This window comes from Solanum stenotomum, chromosome 3 (assembly GCF_019186545.1).
Source record: "Solanum stenotomum isolate F172 chromosome 3, ASM1918654v1, whole genome shotgun sequence".
NCBI lineage: Eukaryota > Viridiplantae > Streptophyta > Magnoliopsida > Solanales > Solanaceae > Solanum > Solanum stenotomum.
Window position 1 is genome coordinate 14,725,592 of NC_064284.1, and position 19,961 is coordinate 14,745,552.

At 34.6% G+C, this 19,961-nt stretch overlaps 2 protein-coding genes across 2 annotated transcripts; one reads left to right on the top strand and one right to left on the bottom strand.

The window, feature by feature from the left end:
* Positions 1-775: 775 nt before the first annotated feature.
* Positions 776-6,780, top strand: LOC125858624 (probable serine/threonine-protein kinase At1g54610). Its single transcript, XM_049538455.1, has 7 exons — positions 776-1,201; positions 1,435-1,719; positions 3,738-4,055; positions 4,282-4,509; positions 5,356-5,456; positions 5,525-5,645; positions 6,228-6,780. The coding sequence occupies exons 1-7, from the start codon at positions 893-895 to the stop codon at positions 6,579-6,581; spliced, it is 1,716 nt and encodes a 571-aa protein (XP_049394412.1). The 5' UTR covers positions 776-892; the 3' UTR covers positions 6,582-6,780.
* A 1,643-nt stretch (positions 6,781-8,423) lies between these two features.
* Positions 8,424-15,374, bottom strand: LOC125858626 (pyruvate dehydrogenase E1 component subunit beta-1, mitochondrial). The gene is made up of 15 exons (XM_049538458.1): positions 15,216-15,374; positions 14,987-15,065; positions 14,815-14,883; positions 14,642-14,722; positions 14,462-14,488; positions 14,265-14,327; positions 14,084-14,170; positions 12,374-12,499; positions 10,741-10,874; positions 10,582-10,654; positions 10,437-10,502; positions 10,165-10,203; positions 9,914-10,038; positions 9,651-9,765; positions 8,424-8,909 (listed from the first exon to the last, which is right to left on the bottom strand). The coding sequence occupies exons 2-15, from the start codon at positions 15,035-15,037 to the stop codon at positions 8,832-8,834; spliced, it is 1,134 nt and encodes a 377-aa protein (XP_049394415.1). The 5' UTR covers positions 15,038-15,065; positions 15,216-15,374; the 3' UTR covers positions 8,424-8,831.
* Positions 15,375-19,961: the final 4,587 nt, after the last annotated feature.

Consider the following 19,961-nt stretch of genomic DNA (forward strand, 5'->3'; position numbering starts at 1 on the left):
TGTTGAATTAATATAATTTAATTTAGCGTTGAATATTAATCAAATTGACTTTTGAAAAAGTTAAACACGATCGCTATTTTGGATACTTCCGTAAAATTGAAAAATATTGAATGAATATAATCTAATTTAACTTTGAATATTAATTAAATTGACTCTAAGAAAAGTTTGACGCGACTACTATTTTGGAACGGAGCGAGTAACACAAATAAATAAAAGAAAAAAGTCGAAGTTTCCAAGTGTACAATGAATATAATCTAATTTAACTTTGAATATTAATTAAATTGACTCTAAAAAAAGTTTGACGCGACTACTATTTTGGAACGGAGCGAGTAACACAAATAAATAAAAGAAAAGAGTCAAAAGTTCCGAAGTGTACTAGTAAAAGGTTGCATTTTTCTTAGCATGTCTTTCACAAAACCAACCCACCCTTTTGACTTTTTAGTTTGTGACTACCAATTTTTAACATTTTATTTTTAATCAAACCTTGACCTAATTTTTTGACACAGACTAATCAGTAGTACAACATTATATATACTAACATAAGAGAAAAAAACTTTTAAAAAGTAAAATATAGAAAGGAGAAATCCCCAAAGTCCCCTCAACTGAAAAACTGACCTCCTTTTTCACTTCACACAGCCATGCCCCTATAGTGTTCTCTTTCTAAATCTATTGTGGTTCATTTTTAATCAGAAGTTTTCGATTTGGGTACGAAATTTTTAATACACACAGTGGCATACTCACCCCACCCCCACCCCCACTCCATAAAACCACAGAGGATTTCATGATTTGCAATAAATGCTAGGAAAAAATCTAGCTATTTTCATCTGCCCTGTTTTTGGTGACATTGAATATACAACAAAAATGACTGGTTAAACTTACTTCACTGATTATTATGGGATGTGTTTTTGGAAAAATTGGTAGTGACGGGAGGACACAGAATTCTAACAATCGGAATGCTTCCGACGGTGGTGTTGGAGCTCCAGGGGATGAGGTGAAGATCACTCAACCTCCACCGGCAGCGGTGGAGGCAGAAGGACCAAATCGTACAGAGTCGGTGTCTGAGTATTACAGTTTCAGAACATTGGGAAACTCTTTTGCAACGAATCAGCAAGGGTGGCCGCCGTGGCTTGTTGCCGTTGCTGGAGATGCTATAAAAGATTGGACTCCTCGCCGAGCGGATACCTTCCAGAAAATTGAAAAGGTAATCATTAATGCCTTGTATATGTATCACTGTTTTAGCGCAATGTACTATGTTTTAATGGGGTACAAAGTAATTATGTGTGTCCTTAATTGTATTGCAATAATGAATGCTTTGATACAAAGTAAGGAATGCACAATTTTTAGGGCCTAGGGGTGGATTTCAAGGAATTGGTACAATAGCCTTTGGTAGTTGTACTTTTGTTGTTCAATTTGCCTGTTTGTGTGTGAATGCAGATTGGGCAAGGAACATATAGCAATGTATATAAAGCAAAGGACTTGATCACAGGGAAGATTGTTGCATTGAAGAAAGTTAGGTTTGATACATTGGAGCCAGAGAGTGTGAAGTTCATGGCAAGAGAAATACTTGTTTTGAAAAAACTGGACCATCCCAATGTCATCAAACTTGAAGGTTTGGTAACTTCGAGAATGTCGTCTAGTTTGTACCTTGTTTTCGAGTACATGGAGCATGATCTGGCTGGTCTAGCTGCTGTTCAAAAGGTCAAATTTAGTGAATCACAGGTATTACTAATATCTCTTTTTACCTTCAGAAGAGGAGGTTGGTTCATGTACTTTTAACTTGATATATTCACTTGTGTGTTTTGTATGCTTTCTTGGTGTTATCTTGGCTTTTGTCTAATGTATGGGTCAGACTTGATAGTTAGTTTCCAGAAAAATAGTGTGCTTATCTGAGTACTATTCTTCGAAATTACCTTTTTTGCTTTGTTTTGTTATTTTGTTTGTGTAATTTGGCTTTCCTTTCGTTATGGAATCTGGTCTATCTGCTCTAATTATGTAGTGTCATTTGTCTTCTAGCTTTCGTTCTTGTGCTTTCTGATGTTACTGCTAGTCTTTTCTTAAGGCAATTGGGCCCAATCATGGTAGTTTGGGAATCCAATGCTGAGCTAGTTACAGATATTGCATTTTAGTTGTGCCTTTGAGTGAAATAGTGGTACCTTAGATGTATCGAAAACTCCCTTCAATTCACTCAGCAAAGGGATATTACCTCACAAAACAAAAAAATATGATCTTCCTGTAAAAATTTCTTTCTGTTCTGTTCAAGTAGAATTATATTCAGAAAATATATTGAGTTTGCACAGTTTCATGTATTGAAAAGGCATATGGATATTTCCTTTACATGCTCTTTTTGATCTCCTTCAAAGACATTTATATTGGGTATATTTTATTTGAAATATTACTCTTGATTCCCTTCCGTAGGTCATTTGATAGAGTATATGAGAAAAAATAATGCATGCATTAGCATTGTGTTTTATTAATATCTTGTTTGGTCAGTTATACACTTTGTTGTGTATTGAGGTATGGATTACTAATACCATGGATATCCATGTATTAGTAATACAAAGGGTTTCAACACATGCATTAGATTGATTAATGACATAACTACCCATCAAATCCTTCTGAAGACATTTTCCATTAACCAAAGCTAAAGAGTTTGGAGGGTATTTTTGTAACAAATATTTTTTTTATAGAAGTTATGCAGTGCATCTTATTTTTAGTATACCAAACCAAATACTGGATAAGAAATAATCTTAGCATAATTAATGCATGCATTACTATTACATGCATTACTAATGCATCCATTACTATTGCATGCATTACTAATGCACTCTATTCAACATTTTTCTTATACACCCTACCAAACGACCCCTTCGTTGTAGTATTACAGTGTAGTTTCTTGTCATTTGAGTTTGGTTACTATAGGTTGTTTCTTGTACTTCGGTTATCGTATTTTCTTGTTGTGATTACTGCTCAAGATGATTTGTCAAGTTGTCTATAGTATTTTGCCATGGCTTCTTCACTTCCATTGTTTCTTTTTCTATACTGTTTTTTCCTTGAGCTAAGGGTCTATCAAAAACAACCTCTCTACCTCCTAATATGTGGTAAGGCTCTACCCTCCCTGGACCCCATTTTGTGGAAGTGTTTCACTGCTTCAAGACAAAACACCTGAGAAATGCGAGAGTATGATCTAAACAGGATTTTTAGCCATACCATTTGCACAGCAGATACTAAGTAAAATATACAAGCAACATTTTGTCAACTAGTTTGGGATTGAGACGCAGTAGTTGTATTATCTTTTTTAATGAGGGTCAAGGATTGGTATGGCCAACAAAACCATGTAACAGTACTTATCACAAATGGCATTCCACAAGATTTTGTCCTCTTCACCCTCCAACACACCTCATCTTCACCTCACCCCCACCCACATAGCCCCCTGCCCATCACCCCACCCCCATCCTCACCTCCCATAGTTTTTGTCTTAGATTATATACAAATGCTTTTAAGATAACATTTTTGCTTACGTACGGAAAACAAGAAAATAAGTAAGAAGCCCACTTATTTTCCTAACAACATTTTCCTTCATACCGAACAGCGAACACACCCTACACGAATAACAGAATTGATAGCTAATCAATTATCTGTGGTCATGCAAGAGGTTGCCCTATTTATTCAACATATACCTGAATGAATTGGCAAGTATTAATTACTAGCTGAGTTGTCTAGTTTATATCTTATTGCAGGTAAAGTGCTACATGAAACAGTTACTCTCTGGTCTAGAGCATTGTCACAATAATGGAGTCCTACACCGTGATGTAAAAGGTTCCAATTTGCTGATTGATAATGAAGGAATTCTGAAAATAGCTGATTTTGGATTAGCTTCATTTTATGATCCTGAACACAAGCAACCTATGACTAGTCGTGTTGTGACTCTCTGGTACCGTCCACCTGAACTTCTGCTTGGAGCTACTAATTACGGTGTTGGTGTTGACCTGTGGAGTGCCGGGTGCATTTTGGCTGAGTTACTCGCAAGGAAGCCAATATTTCCTGGGAGAACGGAGGTGCTTTACTCTTTGTGCTACATTTGATATAAACTGCCTTCTTATTCTCCAGAAAATCAGATATTGAGATGCTGTTGATTACATTCTTGGTTGCCCAAACTAATAATCTGACTTTCAAGCCACATTGCTGAATCTTTTTGATAGTTAATTATTTCTTTTTGTCCTTGAGGCATAGAGGTTAAGTAAATTGACTGACTTGGACACTCTTTGGCTGCTCACTGCATAGGTTGAGCAACTCCATAAAATATTTAGGTTGTGTGGCTCTCCATCCGAGGAGTATTGGAGGAAATTCAAGTTACCAAATGCTACTCTGTTTAAACCACAACAACCTTATAAACGCTGCATTGACGATACATTCAAGGATTTTCCACCCTCTTCACATCCCATAATTGCAACACTTCTTGCTATCGATCCTGATGAAAGAGGCACAGCAACTGCAGCTTTGAACAGCGCAGTAAGTCATCTGATCATTTGAATATTTCCTGAAAATGAAATCAATACTGTCAAACTTTAGAGGTTGCCCTGTTTTGCTGTTAATATGTCTATTATTTCTTTTTTTTTAAGCGGCATTTATTTAGTTTCTGCAGATTAGAAGTCGTGTAACTCCTCCTATCTAGTTCTTTCTTTGGTTGCTTTCTACAAGATACCTGTTAGCTAGATTCTAGACTCTTTCTTTTGCTGGGAACCTAGATGCTCATAAATGATCCTTTATCCTTCTTTTGTATCCTTGTAGCTCCTCTTTCTCTTTCACTGTTTGCATCAAGATTCTTGTGCTTGTAACATGTCTTGTTGTTGTCTAAACTGAGAGTACACTGACTGTCTGCATTTCTTCAAGGAAATACTTTGGGAATCTTCCGAAGTGTATTTATGAGCGCTGCCCTTAGTAGAATTGGGTGTGTTTAAATGTTTTGTTAATGGATAACAAGAAATGTCAAAAGTGTTGCTTCACTTTTAATCTTTTACACCTCTCTGCTCAATATTCAAGAATCCTGATGATATAATGGCTGATGATTGGAAAATGTCTTACTGGATATACATAGTTAATTGCAAACAGCATACCGACTATCTAGAACTTTTCCATTCATGATACACTGTTCAATTTTTTATGAGAATTAACAGTTGAGCAATTTGTCCTCCTAGTCTCTTTGCTCTTTTACGGGGATCTTTCACCACTGTACTTAAAAGTTCCCCTCAGGAACCTCTCTCCTCCAACCTGCTGTGACTCACATGTGCTTAGATCTTACGTCGTCCAAGGCCTTTGCTGTATTTTATTTCTGATATGAGTACTTGTATTGTACAGTTCCTTACAACTGAACCATATCCTTGCGAGCCTTCAAGCTTGCCAAAATATCCTCCTAGCAAGGAATTGGATGTAAAACTAAGAGATGAAGCTGCCAGGAGGTATGTCTAAATAATGTTGAAATTATTTTACCATGGCTTGCATCTACTGAGACCTATTTTCCTTTTAGGCAAAGTGGTTTGCACGGAAAAGCTCACACTGGTGATGGTGTCAAGAAAGTGAGACGTGAGAAAGTTAGTCGTGCAATTCCAGCTCCGGAGGCTAATGCAGAGCTCCAACCAAACCTCGATGTAAGTGAGACAAATTACGTTTTCTTTGTTGTCCAGCTTTTGTCCCAGTAAAATGCAGTGGTAGTTTATCGAGTCTTAATTAGGTTTCTTAGCCACATGTAACCAGTTCAGAACCAAGGAGTGTGTACAGGCAGGGAGCCCGCACCCCCACTTTTTCATATTTTGAAATCCTTTTAGAGTGTATTTTAGTCCCATAACTTTTCGTAAAATTATCCCTTTTCTCCTTATTCTGCACATTGCTCCTGTCTATAAATGCCTTGAAAGGTGCTCATTCTATATTAGACATATGGGGCTAACAAAGACGTCAAGCAAAAGGTTATGTGTTATCTGATGTGCTGTGTTTGTTAAAATTTTAAACCCTGATATGAAGAGTGTTTGCATCACCTTTTTTCTCAGTAAATCACTTTGCTTTGCATAGATGATATGTAGAGCCAAAAAACTCTAGGACTAATGATTGCTGGACCTAATATCAACTCATTTCCCTTCATGCTGGCTCCCTTTGTCACTTGCTACTCTTTTCTCTGTCAAATTCCTACTCTTTGTCTTTGCATCCTCATACTCATCCCACTTATTTTTCTGCAGAGGTGGAGGATGATGACACAGGCTAATGCTAAGAGCAAGAGTGAAAAATTTCCTCCACCACATCAAGATGGAGCAGTTGGATACCCTCTTAATGCATCACATAATGGCCCTGCATCATTCAGTATAGCTGATGCTTCTTTTGATTCAAGTTTTGATCCAAAGTCACGATCTTTGAGAAGCACCACAACTACAGGTGGGACGTCGAGGCAGAGGAGAACCAAGAAAGAAGAGCCTCATATGGCTCCACCTCGCAAATTTATCCATGCATTCCTTCCTTCTTCTTTTAGACTATCTATAGATATGAGACTGAGGGGTAGAGCTTCCGTTTCAGAGACATTTAGTCACCATAGATAAGAGAAAATTTCCCAAAGCAATAAATTTTGTGGCTTCAAGGATTTTTGGCTCCCTTTTGCTTGTTACTGTATTCTATTTTTAAACTTTGTAATTAAATTATACAACAGTTTTGTGTATCATATGGATTCTGGGGTTATAATTTACACCTGACATCCATTGTACAGTTGCAAGTCATAATCTCATTGAAGCCTTTAGGTAATTACTTGGTTTCTCATTTTCTTTCAAGTCTTGCTTTCATCTATTTGTAAGCGTTGGGTTTTCTTGTTCTTAGCTTTTCCAAGCTGTTCCGTCATCTGGTAGCTGCTTGAAATAAGCTCAACTTGTTTTTTTCTTTTTCTGATTACAGAAGTTACAACGCTTAATTTTAGTTTTTGTGTAGTAAGTAATGTTCAGTAGAGCTGTCCCAAAGCTATGATCTAGTGATTATGTGTGATAAGTAATGCTCAGTAGAGCTGACCCAAAGCTTTGGCCAGTGATTAGAGCGCAACACGTGATACGTTGTTTGGTAATAAGGGATCGTTTGGTTTGAATATAAGTTATGCTAGAATTAGTTATGATGGATAAGTTATACTGGGATAAGTTATGCTGAGATTAATTTTTATTGTTTGTTTGGTTTGTCATATTCAAACTTATATTCATGGCATAATTTCTAAGAATAAATTGTTTGTTTACAAAAATACCCTTTACCTTATTTAGTTTTTTTTTTTTGTTTTTTACAGTTCTTTGCAAGTTTAGTTATTCATTCTTAAAAATAAAAAATTTCATATTATTTAGCTTAAATATTTTTGGGTGTGCATTTCCATGATTGTGCCGTGTGTTTTTCATCTTATTTAACTTAAAAATAAAACTTCCATCTTGTTTAGCTTAAAAATAAAACTTTCATCTTATTTAGTTTTAAAATAAAATCTTCATCTTATTTAGCTTAAAAATAAAACTTCCATTTTAAGTTTATTAAAAGTAAAAGAAATTTTATTATTAAAGTTATTTACATTTTAATTGATATATAAAATATAATTTTTAAGTGAGTAATAAACTACTTAATAAAAAATATGCAATTTAGTAGTGTAGTGAACATTGAGAAATCAAAATATAAATAAACATAAGAATTAGGCAAATAAATTCAACTTATATTATCTTCATAAATAAAAATTGTATTTATAAAATGTAACTTTTTAATAGAAAAATATATTATCATAAGAGCAACGAATAATTAAGGTTGTGAATGCTATTATAAATGTTGTTAAAAGTTATGTTAATATACATGAATGTAAAGTGGTGTATAAAAGTGGGGTTTAAGGAGAGTATTTTTGTTATTTTACCTACCCCATCACATGATAAGTAATCCTGGGATTGTTATTCCACCTCCACCTCCAGGGAGGGATGTTATCCCACCCTTGGCAACCAAACAACAGATTAAAGGCCACTTAAATATTATTCCTGGATAAAATCTTCTCCAAACGATCCCTAAGAGTGCAATACGTGATGAGTAGGTTAGAGGCACATCACTCGTTGTAATCCTACAGCAAACAATACGTTAATATCAAGTGGAGAAGGATACAGGTGTCACTACCCATCGACCTCTCAACTATGCCTCCCTGGTCTCAGATTTCTCTATTAATAAAAAAGTAATGCTCAGTAAGAGTTCAGTTCATTTAGTTTTGCAAGTCTCATTCTGGGACTGGTGTAGACTTCTTTGGCCTCTTTTCCTTCACAATGGGGATTTACGTGGAGTTCTTGAAAGTTTCAAGCCAATTTTTCATACCAATCACGTAAACCGTCAAAATTTCACAGTAGAATAATCCTAAGGTTATTCAATAAACAAAAATTTAACAAGTTACACCAAGCCTCTTCAAAAACTGGATTGGCGTTATTTGAGATCAATTCGTTGTTTTGTAGCTTGCAAATAATGCAAGCATACATCATATTACATATCACTGCAAAGTTTGTTCTCGTGAACCATCAGCAGTCAAAACTTGACAAAGAAGTTGCAATGGTGTCTACTACTTTCTCTTCCATCAGTAGTAGCATGTGTTTGTCTTGCATAACATTTGGTAAAGCCAGTGAAAAGAGAGCAAAGAAAACGGCAAAATTTATTTTCTACGAGATTTATTTCTAACATTTAGCTTTTTTCTTTTTTCATGGACAAACTAAACTTCTCAGGATGGTAAATTTAGAAGCATCCACTTGCAGGCGGCTAAAGAATCAATATCCACATAGAGCCCGCTTGGCAGCCTTTGTTCCTACCAAAGCTTAAGCAGTTGCAGCCATTGGAACTGATTTTGCTGCTCTGTAACATGCCCTCTTTGCTCCTCGAACAATATCTTCAATCTGAACAGGCAGATTCAAATATTTCAGAAGGAAAGACAACCAGTGGTGTCAACTGTTATTAGCAATTCACCAATAAGGGATGAGAAGATCTATTTCCTATGAGCTTCTTGGTTATCCATTGTTTTCTAAGTACAGCACCTTTATACCTCCAATATTTACGCATATATAGCTGTGTGCATGTTAATGACCTATGACCATTTTTTTGGGAGTTGATATGATAAGACTTCATAAAATTTGCAGTTACATACACTTGTATTAATCTATCAGTATTTTGTTGCAAACTTTTTCCCATTTTTTTCTCCCTATGCTTCTCAACTGATATGACGTGGCAAACACTGCACTAGTTAGTATGATACGAATACTAACAATCCTCAGCTCACTCCTGGATATTTAATAGGCAACTGTTCTCCGGATAGAAGGAAGCTCATTCCAGGACATCGTGCTGGCATACTGATCCTAATGAATCATTCTACCAGCTGATCCTCTTTCCAGAGTACATCAAACACGAATCTTTCAACACCATTCAGTTATGTCAGAATTGCAGAGAGCACACAGATTAACGGCTAATCATGTCTTCTTTTCACCCTCCACCTCCACACCCTTTTGGGCTGATTAGGCACCCTTGTCCACCCATTTAATGATCAATCATATTTACCATTTTTACCACAAAAACCATAACTAGGATCAAATGAAAGCTGCTCCAATTTATCGAAAAGGGAGAAAAAGAAGTTGAGTACTAACCTGTGGAACAGCCATTCTTTCTAGATTTGCTGCATATGGCATAGGAACATCAGCCCCAGATATCCTCTCAACTGGTGCATCAAGATACTCAAAACTTTCCTCAACCACAGATGCACTGATGCAAAAGGAAAATATAGTCTGGTAAGCTTGGCTGACTAAAAACAGGTAGGAAATAAAGCTTTTTTCTGCGTTCTTTTTTGGGGGATAGGGGTGGTTATTGCATGGAATTGTAATAGCATTAGGGGAGGAAGTATGTGGTAAACCAGATCTCAGCTCCAACGCCATGTTGTGGGAACCCTTCTTCAACAGTTAAAAGTCTGTTGGTTTTCCTCACAGAAGCATTAATGGTGGATCTATCAAGTGGTCGGATAGAGCGCAAATTTATGACCTGTTAGCCCGAATAAAATGGAAAGACAAAGGATGAGAAGTGAAATGAAAGCTGAAACCTTAAAGCACATTACCATTTTAAAATTTAAAGACAAAACTAGACTATGAACTCTGGAGTCTTAAATACCTCAGCACTAATTCCCTCTTTTGCAAGAATTTCAGCAGCCTTCAAGATTCAAACACATGAAATGAATGATTATAGATAGAAACAGTATCATGCTATATAGTTTCTATGAAATATCTAATAAAATACCAAATCAAAGCAATATTTAGTTATTGATGAAAATCAGCAAAAGCAAGTGGATCATGAGTTGCAGAACAGGATTAATCAAAGCATTGTATTAAGGACATGTTACATGCAAGAATTTAAATCTTCATCTAAGGTAAGTACAGACGAACCTTAAGAGCATAACCAACCATCTTTGAGAAAGCAGTAATTGTGATATCCTTTCCTTCACGTTCAATCTGCCAATGTTTGTAAAGTAAGGAACAACAGAAAAATATAAAATATACATAGAAACAATGACAGAAAGCAGGAGCTTGCCTTAGCTTTTCCAATGGGAAGAGAGAAACTAGAATCAAGAACTTCAGCAGAAACAGGGAAAGACTCACCATATCTGCATCATTCAAGTCGCACAATGATAATAAGATATTAGGAGAAAAGTGAACGCACTTGAATAACTAACTCAGCAATGCAACTCACAGCAATTCATTTTCCAGAAAAACAACAGGATCTGGGTCCCTGATAGCAGCTTTTAGCAGGCCGCGAGCATCCTCAGAAGAGTATGGAGCTAGCACCTTCAATCCAGGACATGCACCAAACCACGCCGCATAGCACTGGAAAGATAATAAAAGGAAGAAATGTTGGACCTATAGTAATTTAGATGCATATGACATACAAACATGCATACACCTTGATGGCAAGGACTAACTCACATGTATGTCTACTTGCTTAAATAACACAATCAAACAAAATGCAGTGAATGATCATGGGAAGAAACCCAAAGTTCTGGAGATGCATCTACTGACACTATCTCATACTTCCTGTTCCTCTGTCGTCCTCTATTTATTTATTTTGAAACTGGTAAATTAAAATTTAGAACAAAAATCACAAGTGAATAATGATGTAAAGTCCAGATGTAGCTCAATAGCTATAAACTAGTTATTGGGCAACGATGAACACTTGAAGAGAGATCCAAATGATAGATGAGAAACTCATCTAACATTTTTACTCCCTTCTCCTTTGTTTTCCAGACATGTAACGGTGTCCACCAATTAGATTTGGTGGACACCTGACTATATGTCTGGTATTTCTTTGTCATCCTCTATTGCTGCCTGTAACAGTAGAAAATATTGTTTATAAAAGTGAAAAGCGCAAAATATGACAACAGTCATGGGACTTGGAAGCGCAAAAAGCAAGAAATGAAGTGTGCACTGCTTTGAAGTGAAGCACACTGTTTATGGAAAATTAAAAGATACCAACATATATGAATTTAGTATATAAAATTGCAATAAGAATAACTAATTCAAACATCCATTGTACAATAATAGCAATTTCCACAGGGTACTTGCTACCCCCCACCACCACGGGTCACATTCAGCCTCTTCTCCACCTTTTCCACCACTCCATTTCATATCTCAAGTACTTTGTATTTTGCACCCAAAGGGAGGCCCAAATAAGTAGAGGGCCCGAAGTCTCTAAGGTGTAATGATCCCTTTCTTTTTGGTATAAGAGCTATGAAGGAGGCATTGTTGGATTTGACGATGTGGCAATGCTGATGGAACTTGGAAGTGGTTGAGAGCTCCCATATATATTACTTGCATGGGATGCACTTGTTGGAAAAGAGTAATCAAATATCAAATAGGTGTGGAGCTATGTATTTAAGTCTTTAATCATTTGTACTGTTTGACCATCATTTAGAAACGTGCTTAACCGCATATTCTGTTTTGGGGGGCTTTAACTCTTCTTAAGTACTGCTTTACCATCCAGAAAAACTCACTCACTGAATAACTACTTCGTAGATTCGTCACCTTTTCAAAGAGTTTCAGCTGACCCAAGCTAACAAAGTCTGATTTCTTGTAAATCCATCTCTAAAGATGAACTCTCACCCTTTCTAGTTCATGAGTACCAATAGCTCTGAGAGGCAAAGATCAGAAAAGATAGGTCGTTCGGAGATATTAAACAGATAAATCAATGTAAAAAGACCAAATATTTACTGCATCACCTTTTGACAGTATACACATGTGATGCTTAGCTTGGTTTAACCTAACTTTAAGGAAACTCCAAGAGCAACATTAGGAAACTCAACAAGCTACATTTCGGTTCACTAACATACCTGAGAATGTTGAGCACCAACTCCAGCTGCAGCACCATTAGGACCCCTGAAGACGATGGGGACTGAGATCTGACCGGCAGACATGTAATTTGATTTTGCAGCAGAATTGATAATATGGTCAATTGCCTGCATGAATTCCAAAAGATTATACCTTCAGTCAGCATTCATAGGTATAAACCATAATCAAGAAATCTTGACAATATAACAATTTGTACAAAAATGATATCAATATGAAGTAACTTCACTAAAATCTCTTAACTGAAATGCTAGTCACGTGCCAGAACTAGAATGTCATGGTCCAATTAAGTAGAATCTCTATTGTTTATTCAAAGAGAAAGACTAAGATGCAGCAAAAATATTTGACAGGAGAAAGTAGTAACAATCCCCATTCCTCCTAATACTGTTGGAGGAAGTTGTTCCTTCCAATTTGGAAGGAAACAAGCCCAGTAAAGTTAAACACCATTTGGCCAACAATTACTTATTGTATGGCCTGTGAGCCAATTCAACTTCCAATTTGAAGGAAACAAGCCCCATAAAGTTACATACCATTTGACCAACAATTACTTGATTATACAGCCTGTGTGCCAACCAGCATCTTACAACAAAGATACAGTTACATGCATCTTAGAGCTATTTATTACCACAAGAGACATCAGATTCTTGTGTCCACAATGACTGAACAGAGTCAATATAAACAGGGACCTTGTAGTAACTTCCTAGTTTTTAGTTCAATATAAACAAGGACCTAGTAGTAACTTCCTCGTTTATATTTAGTACCACCGTGTTATATTTAGTTCAGACCACAGTTCCTCTAACTTAAGACAAACTTAACACAATAATATTCTAGTTGTGTCGATAAGGCATTCTTCTTTGCAAGCTTTTATAACTGAAGTAATGATGGGAATCCATTGCCCCTGAGGAAACACAAGCAGAAGAAAATGTTCACTAATGCAGTCCAACTCCGAGGCTCAGTGCCAAAATACCAAAATCACCTTTTGTCCTCAAAGACTACAACCTAATTTTCCCTCCCACATTGACATTTTGTTAAGATTTTTTGCACTAAATTTAATACAATCTGCACAAGACAGAAAATACAGAAATGACAGGCAATACCATCTCAAATTATCAATCCAACTAATTGATCATGACATAATCCCAGCGTAATCAAGAGCAAAAAGCGCAAAAAAGCTCTAAGGTATGTTTGGCTCTCTAAGCCCAAATAGCAAATAAAGTGTGTGCTTCAATGACAAAAGCTCAATGGGAAAAAAATATAAATATATATTCAGTCCAAGACTAATAATTACAAGCATGAATGACAAAAATATATGAACAAAGAAACTAGAAAAAAGAACAATAAAGTGAAATATCAACTGGCAAGGAGAGTATGCCATAAAACATTGACGACGCTGAAGCGCACATTAAGCGATGCAAAGCGCTCAAGAAGTTTTGAGCCTCGCTTCAGGGCTTAAGCGTGCCTTTGACAAAAACAATGATCCGACCTCTTGCAAGTTTACTTGTGCTCAACTATATCATCCAACATCTCAACAAGCTAAACATTAACAGTTGACTAATACAGACAGCTACCACATGTGGGCCTCTGGCAATGATATTGGTGGATGGTTTTTGCAGATTTATGTTCAAGGAAATAACAAATAAATATTAATAACAGAATTCAGAAGAACATAGCATCTGACAGAACAAAAGTCTGACCTGCATTGAAAAGTTGAAAGTCATGAATTCTATAACGGGCTTCAAACCATGGTAAGCAGCACCAACTCCCATTCCAGTAAATCCAGCCTATAAAACAACATAAAAAAATGTTTTGTAGTACCTTAACATATAAATTCATCCACAAGAGCAGATAATTAGTAATTGAATCCCAAGGATCTACCTCAGTAATAGGTGTATCAAGAACTCTTTGTGGACCATATTTATTCAATAGCCCTTTGGTAATCTGATGACAAATGCAGAAGAAGAAAAAGGGTCAAGAACAGAGAAACTCAGATAAAAATAAATAAATGTGTAGTGAATACAGGATTAAAGAGAAAGATTGAAATAAATAATCAAGGTGAGAAAAGAACATCTAACCTTATAGGCTCCTTGGTATTCACCAACCTGAATGACACAGAATTTTGAAGAGAATTAAAATTACAGGTCAATTTTTCACGAGAAGAAATTGCAGAAGCATGTCTAAGGAGGTAGTGTGTACCCCTACCTTGCGAGGTAAAGAAAATTCGAAAAAAACAAGACAAAGAAAATCATTTATACCTCCTCCCCCATTATAAAGACCTTTGGATCCGCAGACATTTCTTCATCCAGAGCAGAATTTAGAGCATCACGGACAGTCATCTACACAAGTTTAAAACAATTACTTTTTTTCTATCAACATAACTAAACATCAAATAAGCAAATTGAAGTGCAAAAGAGAAGTGAAAAATTACCTCTTTAGTTGCTGAAGAAAAATTTCTAGATGCAAATACCCTGCTTCCCAACAGGAACTGATTCATATTCTGAAACCCAAAAAAACAAATAAACCATTTTTTCATTATTCAGAAACAAAAATTATCAAAATCAACTGAAAAAAAAAAAGATCAAAACTTGCTCAATTCTCACCAAAGCAGAAATGCCTCTGGTGGCCATTTTTCGATTTATAATCCCAGACATATCCGCTTCCTTCTAGCTATCAAATTCCCTATTGACAACCAAAACAAACAGATAACACACCGATTTTTCAAATCAAATACACTGAAAAGTTCACCAGATCAATAAGAAGAACATATATATCTATAAATTCAGTATGAATTCGAAATCAAAGGTTCGATCTGATTAATCGATAATATACCTGTAGATTAGGTGTTTGGTGGAGGCGGGCGCGAACAATTAGTCGAGAGTGACAAAATTGGGAATGTGAGAGAGGCACGCTAACTGCGGCTTTTTCCTCTTTCTTGTTATTTTATTATCAGAATAATCTCTCATTGGCGGCCTGCCATAGTTCAAGAAAAATAAACACATGATATAAAATTGTAAACATGTGGAGTTCTCGCCTTAAATACTTGCCTATTTCATTTTTCGAGAGTCAGATTACCTAAATTATGATTTAACAAGTAATATGAAATAGAATGAGTAGTATAAATAATATTAAAGTAGTTCAAGTAATAAGTTTATATTACCCTCGTACATTTTTAATTGCCATGATTTCCTTTTACAGAGTCAAATGATAAAAACTTTGACTAACATTTTACGATATATTCTTTTATCATACTGATATGTAAAAAATTGTAATTTATAGTACTTTTCGTATAATATTTTGAATATCTAATTTTTTTTATTTAAAATATCAAATTTAATGTAATTTAATTTAACTTTAAAAATTAATTAAATTGACTTTCGAAAAGTGAACAAAGTGAGTATATAATATACATTTATAAATTTGATGCACAAATAAATATTTTCCTAAATTGAATGTGTGTTGTAGGTGATAATATTTTCCTACAAATGCACTCTATAGCTTACTTTACAGTTTATTTGTGGGAATATATGATAAGCCTTGCATGTGTTGTTGGTAGGTACCTAACTTAATATTAATTGCGGAGTATTGAAATTTTTTCACCTTCAATCAAAGGTATGAAATTTAAGTTTTGAGAGTGAAAAAAAAATTTACTTTCTCTGTTCAATAATACTCATGTGTTGTTGGTAGGTACCTAACTTAATATTAATTGCGGAGTGATTGAAATTTCTTCACCTTCAATCAGAGGTATGAAATTTGAGTCCCGAGAGTGGAAAAAAATTTACTCTCTCTGTTCAATAATACTCCCTCTATCTCTAATTACTTGTCCACTTTTGAATTGATACACATATTAAGAAAACAATTAATGACATTGTGAGTTTACCATTTTACTCATATTAATTATGAAGTGGATGAAAAGTTTTATATTTTTCAAAGTAATTAGTCATTTAATTGAGGGTATAATAGGTGGAAAAAAATTGTCATTTCTTGATTTGTCAAAATGGACAAGTAATTAGGGATAATTATAAAAGAAAAAGTGGACAAGTAATTAGGGACAGAGGGAGTAGTTGTCCACTATACTATTTTGAAATGTCCAACAATACTTGTCCACTTTATGAAATCAGTGGATAATTTTATATTTAGTTCCTACTTCCTAATTTACCCATATCATTAATTATAGTCATTTTCCTATAACACTTTTTCAAGACATTGTATTTATTATATTCAAAGGGTAATATAGTAAAATCATTTTTTTTATTTATAATTTCTTGAGAAGTTTGCAAAGTCAATAGTGGATAAATATTGCTGGACAGAGAAAGTATATTGAGAGCATTGTTTCCAAAATGAGTCTTGCAATACGCGTGATTATAATTTAATCAAACTTTAATATAAATGTCTCGATATTAGGATGGAATGAGTAGGCTGGGCTTAACTAAAAATATTGACATCCAGGCGCGCCTCTCCTCTTTGAAAAAAAAAATGCATCACTATACAAATACCCACTTGCTTCTGTGAAATAGTGACTATTTAGCTACTTGTCCGTTGCATCTGGGCTCTTGAGCTTCGGAAGGGTTATTCTACCAAATATCCCTTTAAGATACTTTAATTAAGAATAATATTTATTGAACCCTTAAATTATTCAATAATTATATCTATCAAACACAAAATGTTGTTATAGCAAAAAAAAAGTATTTCACTTTTGTTGGGTTTGTGTGTTTAGAAAATGAGTTTTTTTGGCCGATTTTTTTTCATTTATTAAATTAATAATTCATTTTTATTACTATATTTTGAGTCTTTATGACACATGTCATTGTTTATTTGTTGATTTTCCGTAACATCATCGTGTGAGATATATGCATAATCTTTTGTAGATTGATTATTATTTTATGTTTAATAGGTATAAACTTATTAAGATTAAAATGTTCAATAGATATTAATTTTAACTAAAATGTCTAAGTGGATTATACATACAATTTAATACTCTATATCATTTGATTACTTATGCCTTGACTTTTAAGGTTGTTTTTGGGGAAAATTACGTGGATAAGCAAATATATACTAGTTAATTAGCTAACACAGCTATAGTTTGAATTAATTACGGCTCGCAACTTACTTTTAGCTGTAATTATCATTTATACATATACAAATACAAATTATACATATATATACAATTATATGACAAATATACAAATACAATTACCCTCTCTCGCTCGCCTTTCTCCTCCCTCTACCAACCTCGCTCTCCTTTCTCCTCCCTCTCCCAATCTCGCTCGCCATATATACAAAAACATATGTATATCGGTTACAAATATACAATTATCTGACAGATATACATATAAAGTTCGTCTCTCTCCACTCTCTGCCCTCTCTCACTCGCCTCTCTACTCCCTCTTCCAATCTCGCTCACCCCTCTCCTCCCTCTTCCAATCTCGCTCACTAGATATACAAATACATATGTATACCAGTTACATATATACATTATTTGACAAATATACATATATAATTCGTCTCTCTCCACTCTCTGCCCTCTCTCGCTTGCCTCTCTCCTCCCTCTTAATTGTAGCATCGTAATTAGCAAACTATAGCTATGGAGCATAATTAAGTTATTTTTGAGTAATTATATACAAAAATTCCCCTTGCTTTTCCCATATATGTTTATGACTCATGAGCATAGGAAAATCCAACTAACTTGCCAATCTTTTTCTTACAGTAACTTTTTAAGCTGGACTTCAGTATGTTGAAAGGAGCTTCTCCAAATTATTATATTGGGCTTCCCCACAAGGCCGCACAACTATCTATCTAATCGATAATACAGACCCTGAGATTTAATAGGGATCAAATCAAGCCCATATAATTGAACTAAATAATGGAAAAACAACTCCGCATCTAAGTAACTACTAATGAGAAATTTTAATAATTCAATTAATTGACTATTAGAACTTTTATGTGAAAGTTCATTCCCCACCTTGTAAGGACAAAACTTAAATGTGTGTACTCGAGTCCCCTGAGGACACCCAACATAAATGTGAATTTTTTTTTTTTTTGTCTATTAGCCTCTTTCATGAAAAAAATAAAGTATTTTGATATTGTAATTGTATGTATAAAAATGTCCTATTCAAACCACTTCCTATGAGGAAGACATAAATGCTGTCCCAATACTCTATATACACACATTTTGATTGTTAATATACATGTTAAGGTTACTGGTTGATCTCTCATAACTTATGCTGATCTTTTAATTTTTTTATTTATTTTTTTAAAAGTTGAAATAATGGTTCAAGGCAAGGTATCTTCATTAGAATAAAAGATATACAGTATGTCATATTTATATCAGGTAGCTTATGTCACAACAAATGCAGTAATTGTGTCAGTTGGCACTTCACGTCAATTATACATTACATTTTATTTTATATGTTGGTACAATTTGTGAATAGCAAAGACGTGGAAAGAAATATCCCATTGTCAAAAGTTGTAAAGGTCGTTAACAAGGCATAACGATGACCCCACAAACCCATAGTGTCATGAAAATGACTACAAAGACTCCCTGTGAAGTTTTCTCTATTCTTTAATTAACTTATTATTAATGTCTTAATTAGTTTTTTGAAGATATGAATCAATTGTAAGGAAATTCTGATGCATGCCTGCAATAACTTGTGATGTGAGTAAATAAAAGTTATTGTTTCAATTTTAGCAAAACGAAAAATGGAAATAGTTCTAGAATAGCTTGATTTTTCCAATCAAAAGATGAAAATACATCTAAAACAGTCGTCGTTCTCTCAATATTTATTTTTTTAAACAACCGTAAGTCCAGGGGTGGAGTTGCAGCCATGTAAGGGTGGTTAGGCGAACACCCTTTGTCGAAATATTATATTGTGTATATAGGTAAAACATCGTCTAATATTTGTATATATAATAAATTGAACGGTAAGTTTTTGTATTATTTAGTTATTAAGTGATATGTAATTTAATTTTTAAATTTCGGTGCAACCACTCATCAATAAAAAAAAGTTTCGTGCACCCACTCCGTTAAAAAAAAAATTATTGACTCTTCTTAAGTTTGAACACCCTTGGAGAAATTTCTAGCTCCGAGTATGTCATGTAAATCAAATTGTTCTCAAGGAAGGGTAATATGGAAAGTAAACATGTTCATGAATTTCCAAATAACTTAGAGAGTGGGATCGACTGATGCAAAGACTAGCTAGAGGAAACGACAAATTTGATTCTTCCTAAGTAAGTGGCATTAGTTACTTTCTTGGAAAAAGATGGATTAATTAAAGGCAAAGTTAGGGAAGACCATAGAGACCAATGAACATTTAAAGGTCAATATGCTCCGTACCAACTTCTTTTCTCCCTTTTTCTTCTAGAACTTCATTTCCAAGTTTTGATTATAGGCAATTACCCTCTTTTCCTCCGTCTATTTTTATTTGTCCATTATTCATAATCTATCAAGCTATGTGAGTACTCCCTCATTCCCATTTATTAGATCAATATTGACTATTGACTATATTTTTACTCCTCCATTAAGACTGTTCGATTAATAGAAAATTTGTATCACATATATTTTTCGAATTTCATTAGTGA

Excerpts from the sequence above, each read along its gene's own strand:
- LOC125858624 (XM_049538455.1), top strand. The coding sequence starts at position 893 with ATGGGATGTGTTTTTGGAAAAATTGGTAGTGACGGGAGGACACAGAAT. Across the intron at positions 4,056-4,281 it reads TATTTCCTGGGAGAACGGAG|GTTGAGCAACTCCATAAAAT; the intron begins GTGCTTTACTCT and ends CTCACTGCATAG. Across the intron at positions 4,510-5,355 it reads CTGCAGCTTTGAACAGCGCA|TTCCTTACAACTGAACCATA; the intron begins GTAAGTCATCTG and ends TGTATTGTACAG.
- LOC125858626 (XM_049538458.1), bottom strand. The coding sequence starts at position 15,037 with ATGTCTGGGATTATAAATCGAAAAATGGCCACCAGAGGCATTTCTGCT. Across the intron at positions 14,328-14,461 it reads AATACCAAGGAGCCTATAAG|ATTACCAAAGGGCTATTGAA; the intron begins GTTAGATGTTCT and ends ATTTGTCATCAG. Across the intron at positions 9,766-9,913 it reads GGCGTTGGAGCTGAGATCTG|TGCATCTGTGGTTGAGGAAA; the intron begins GTTTACCACATA and ends CTTTTGCATCAG.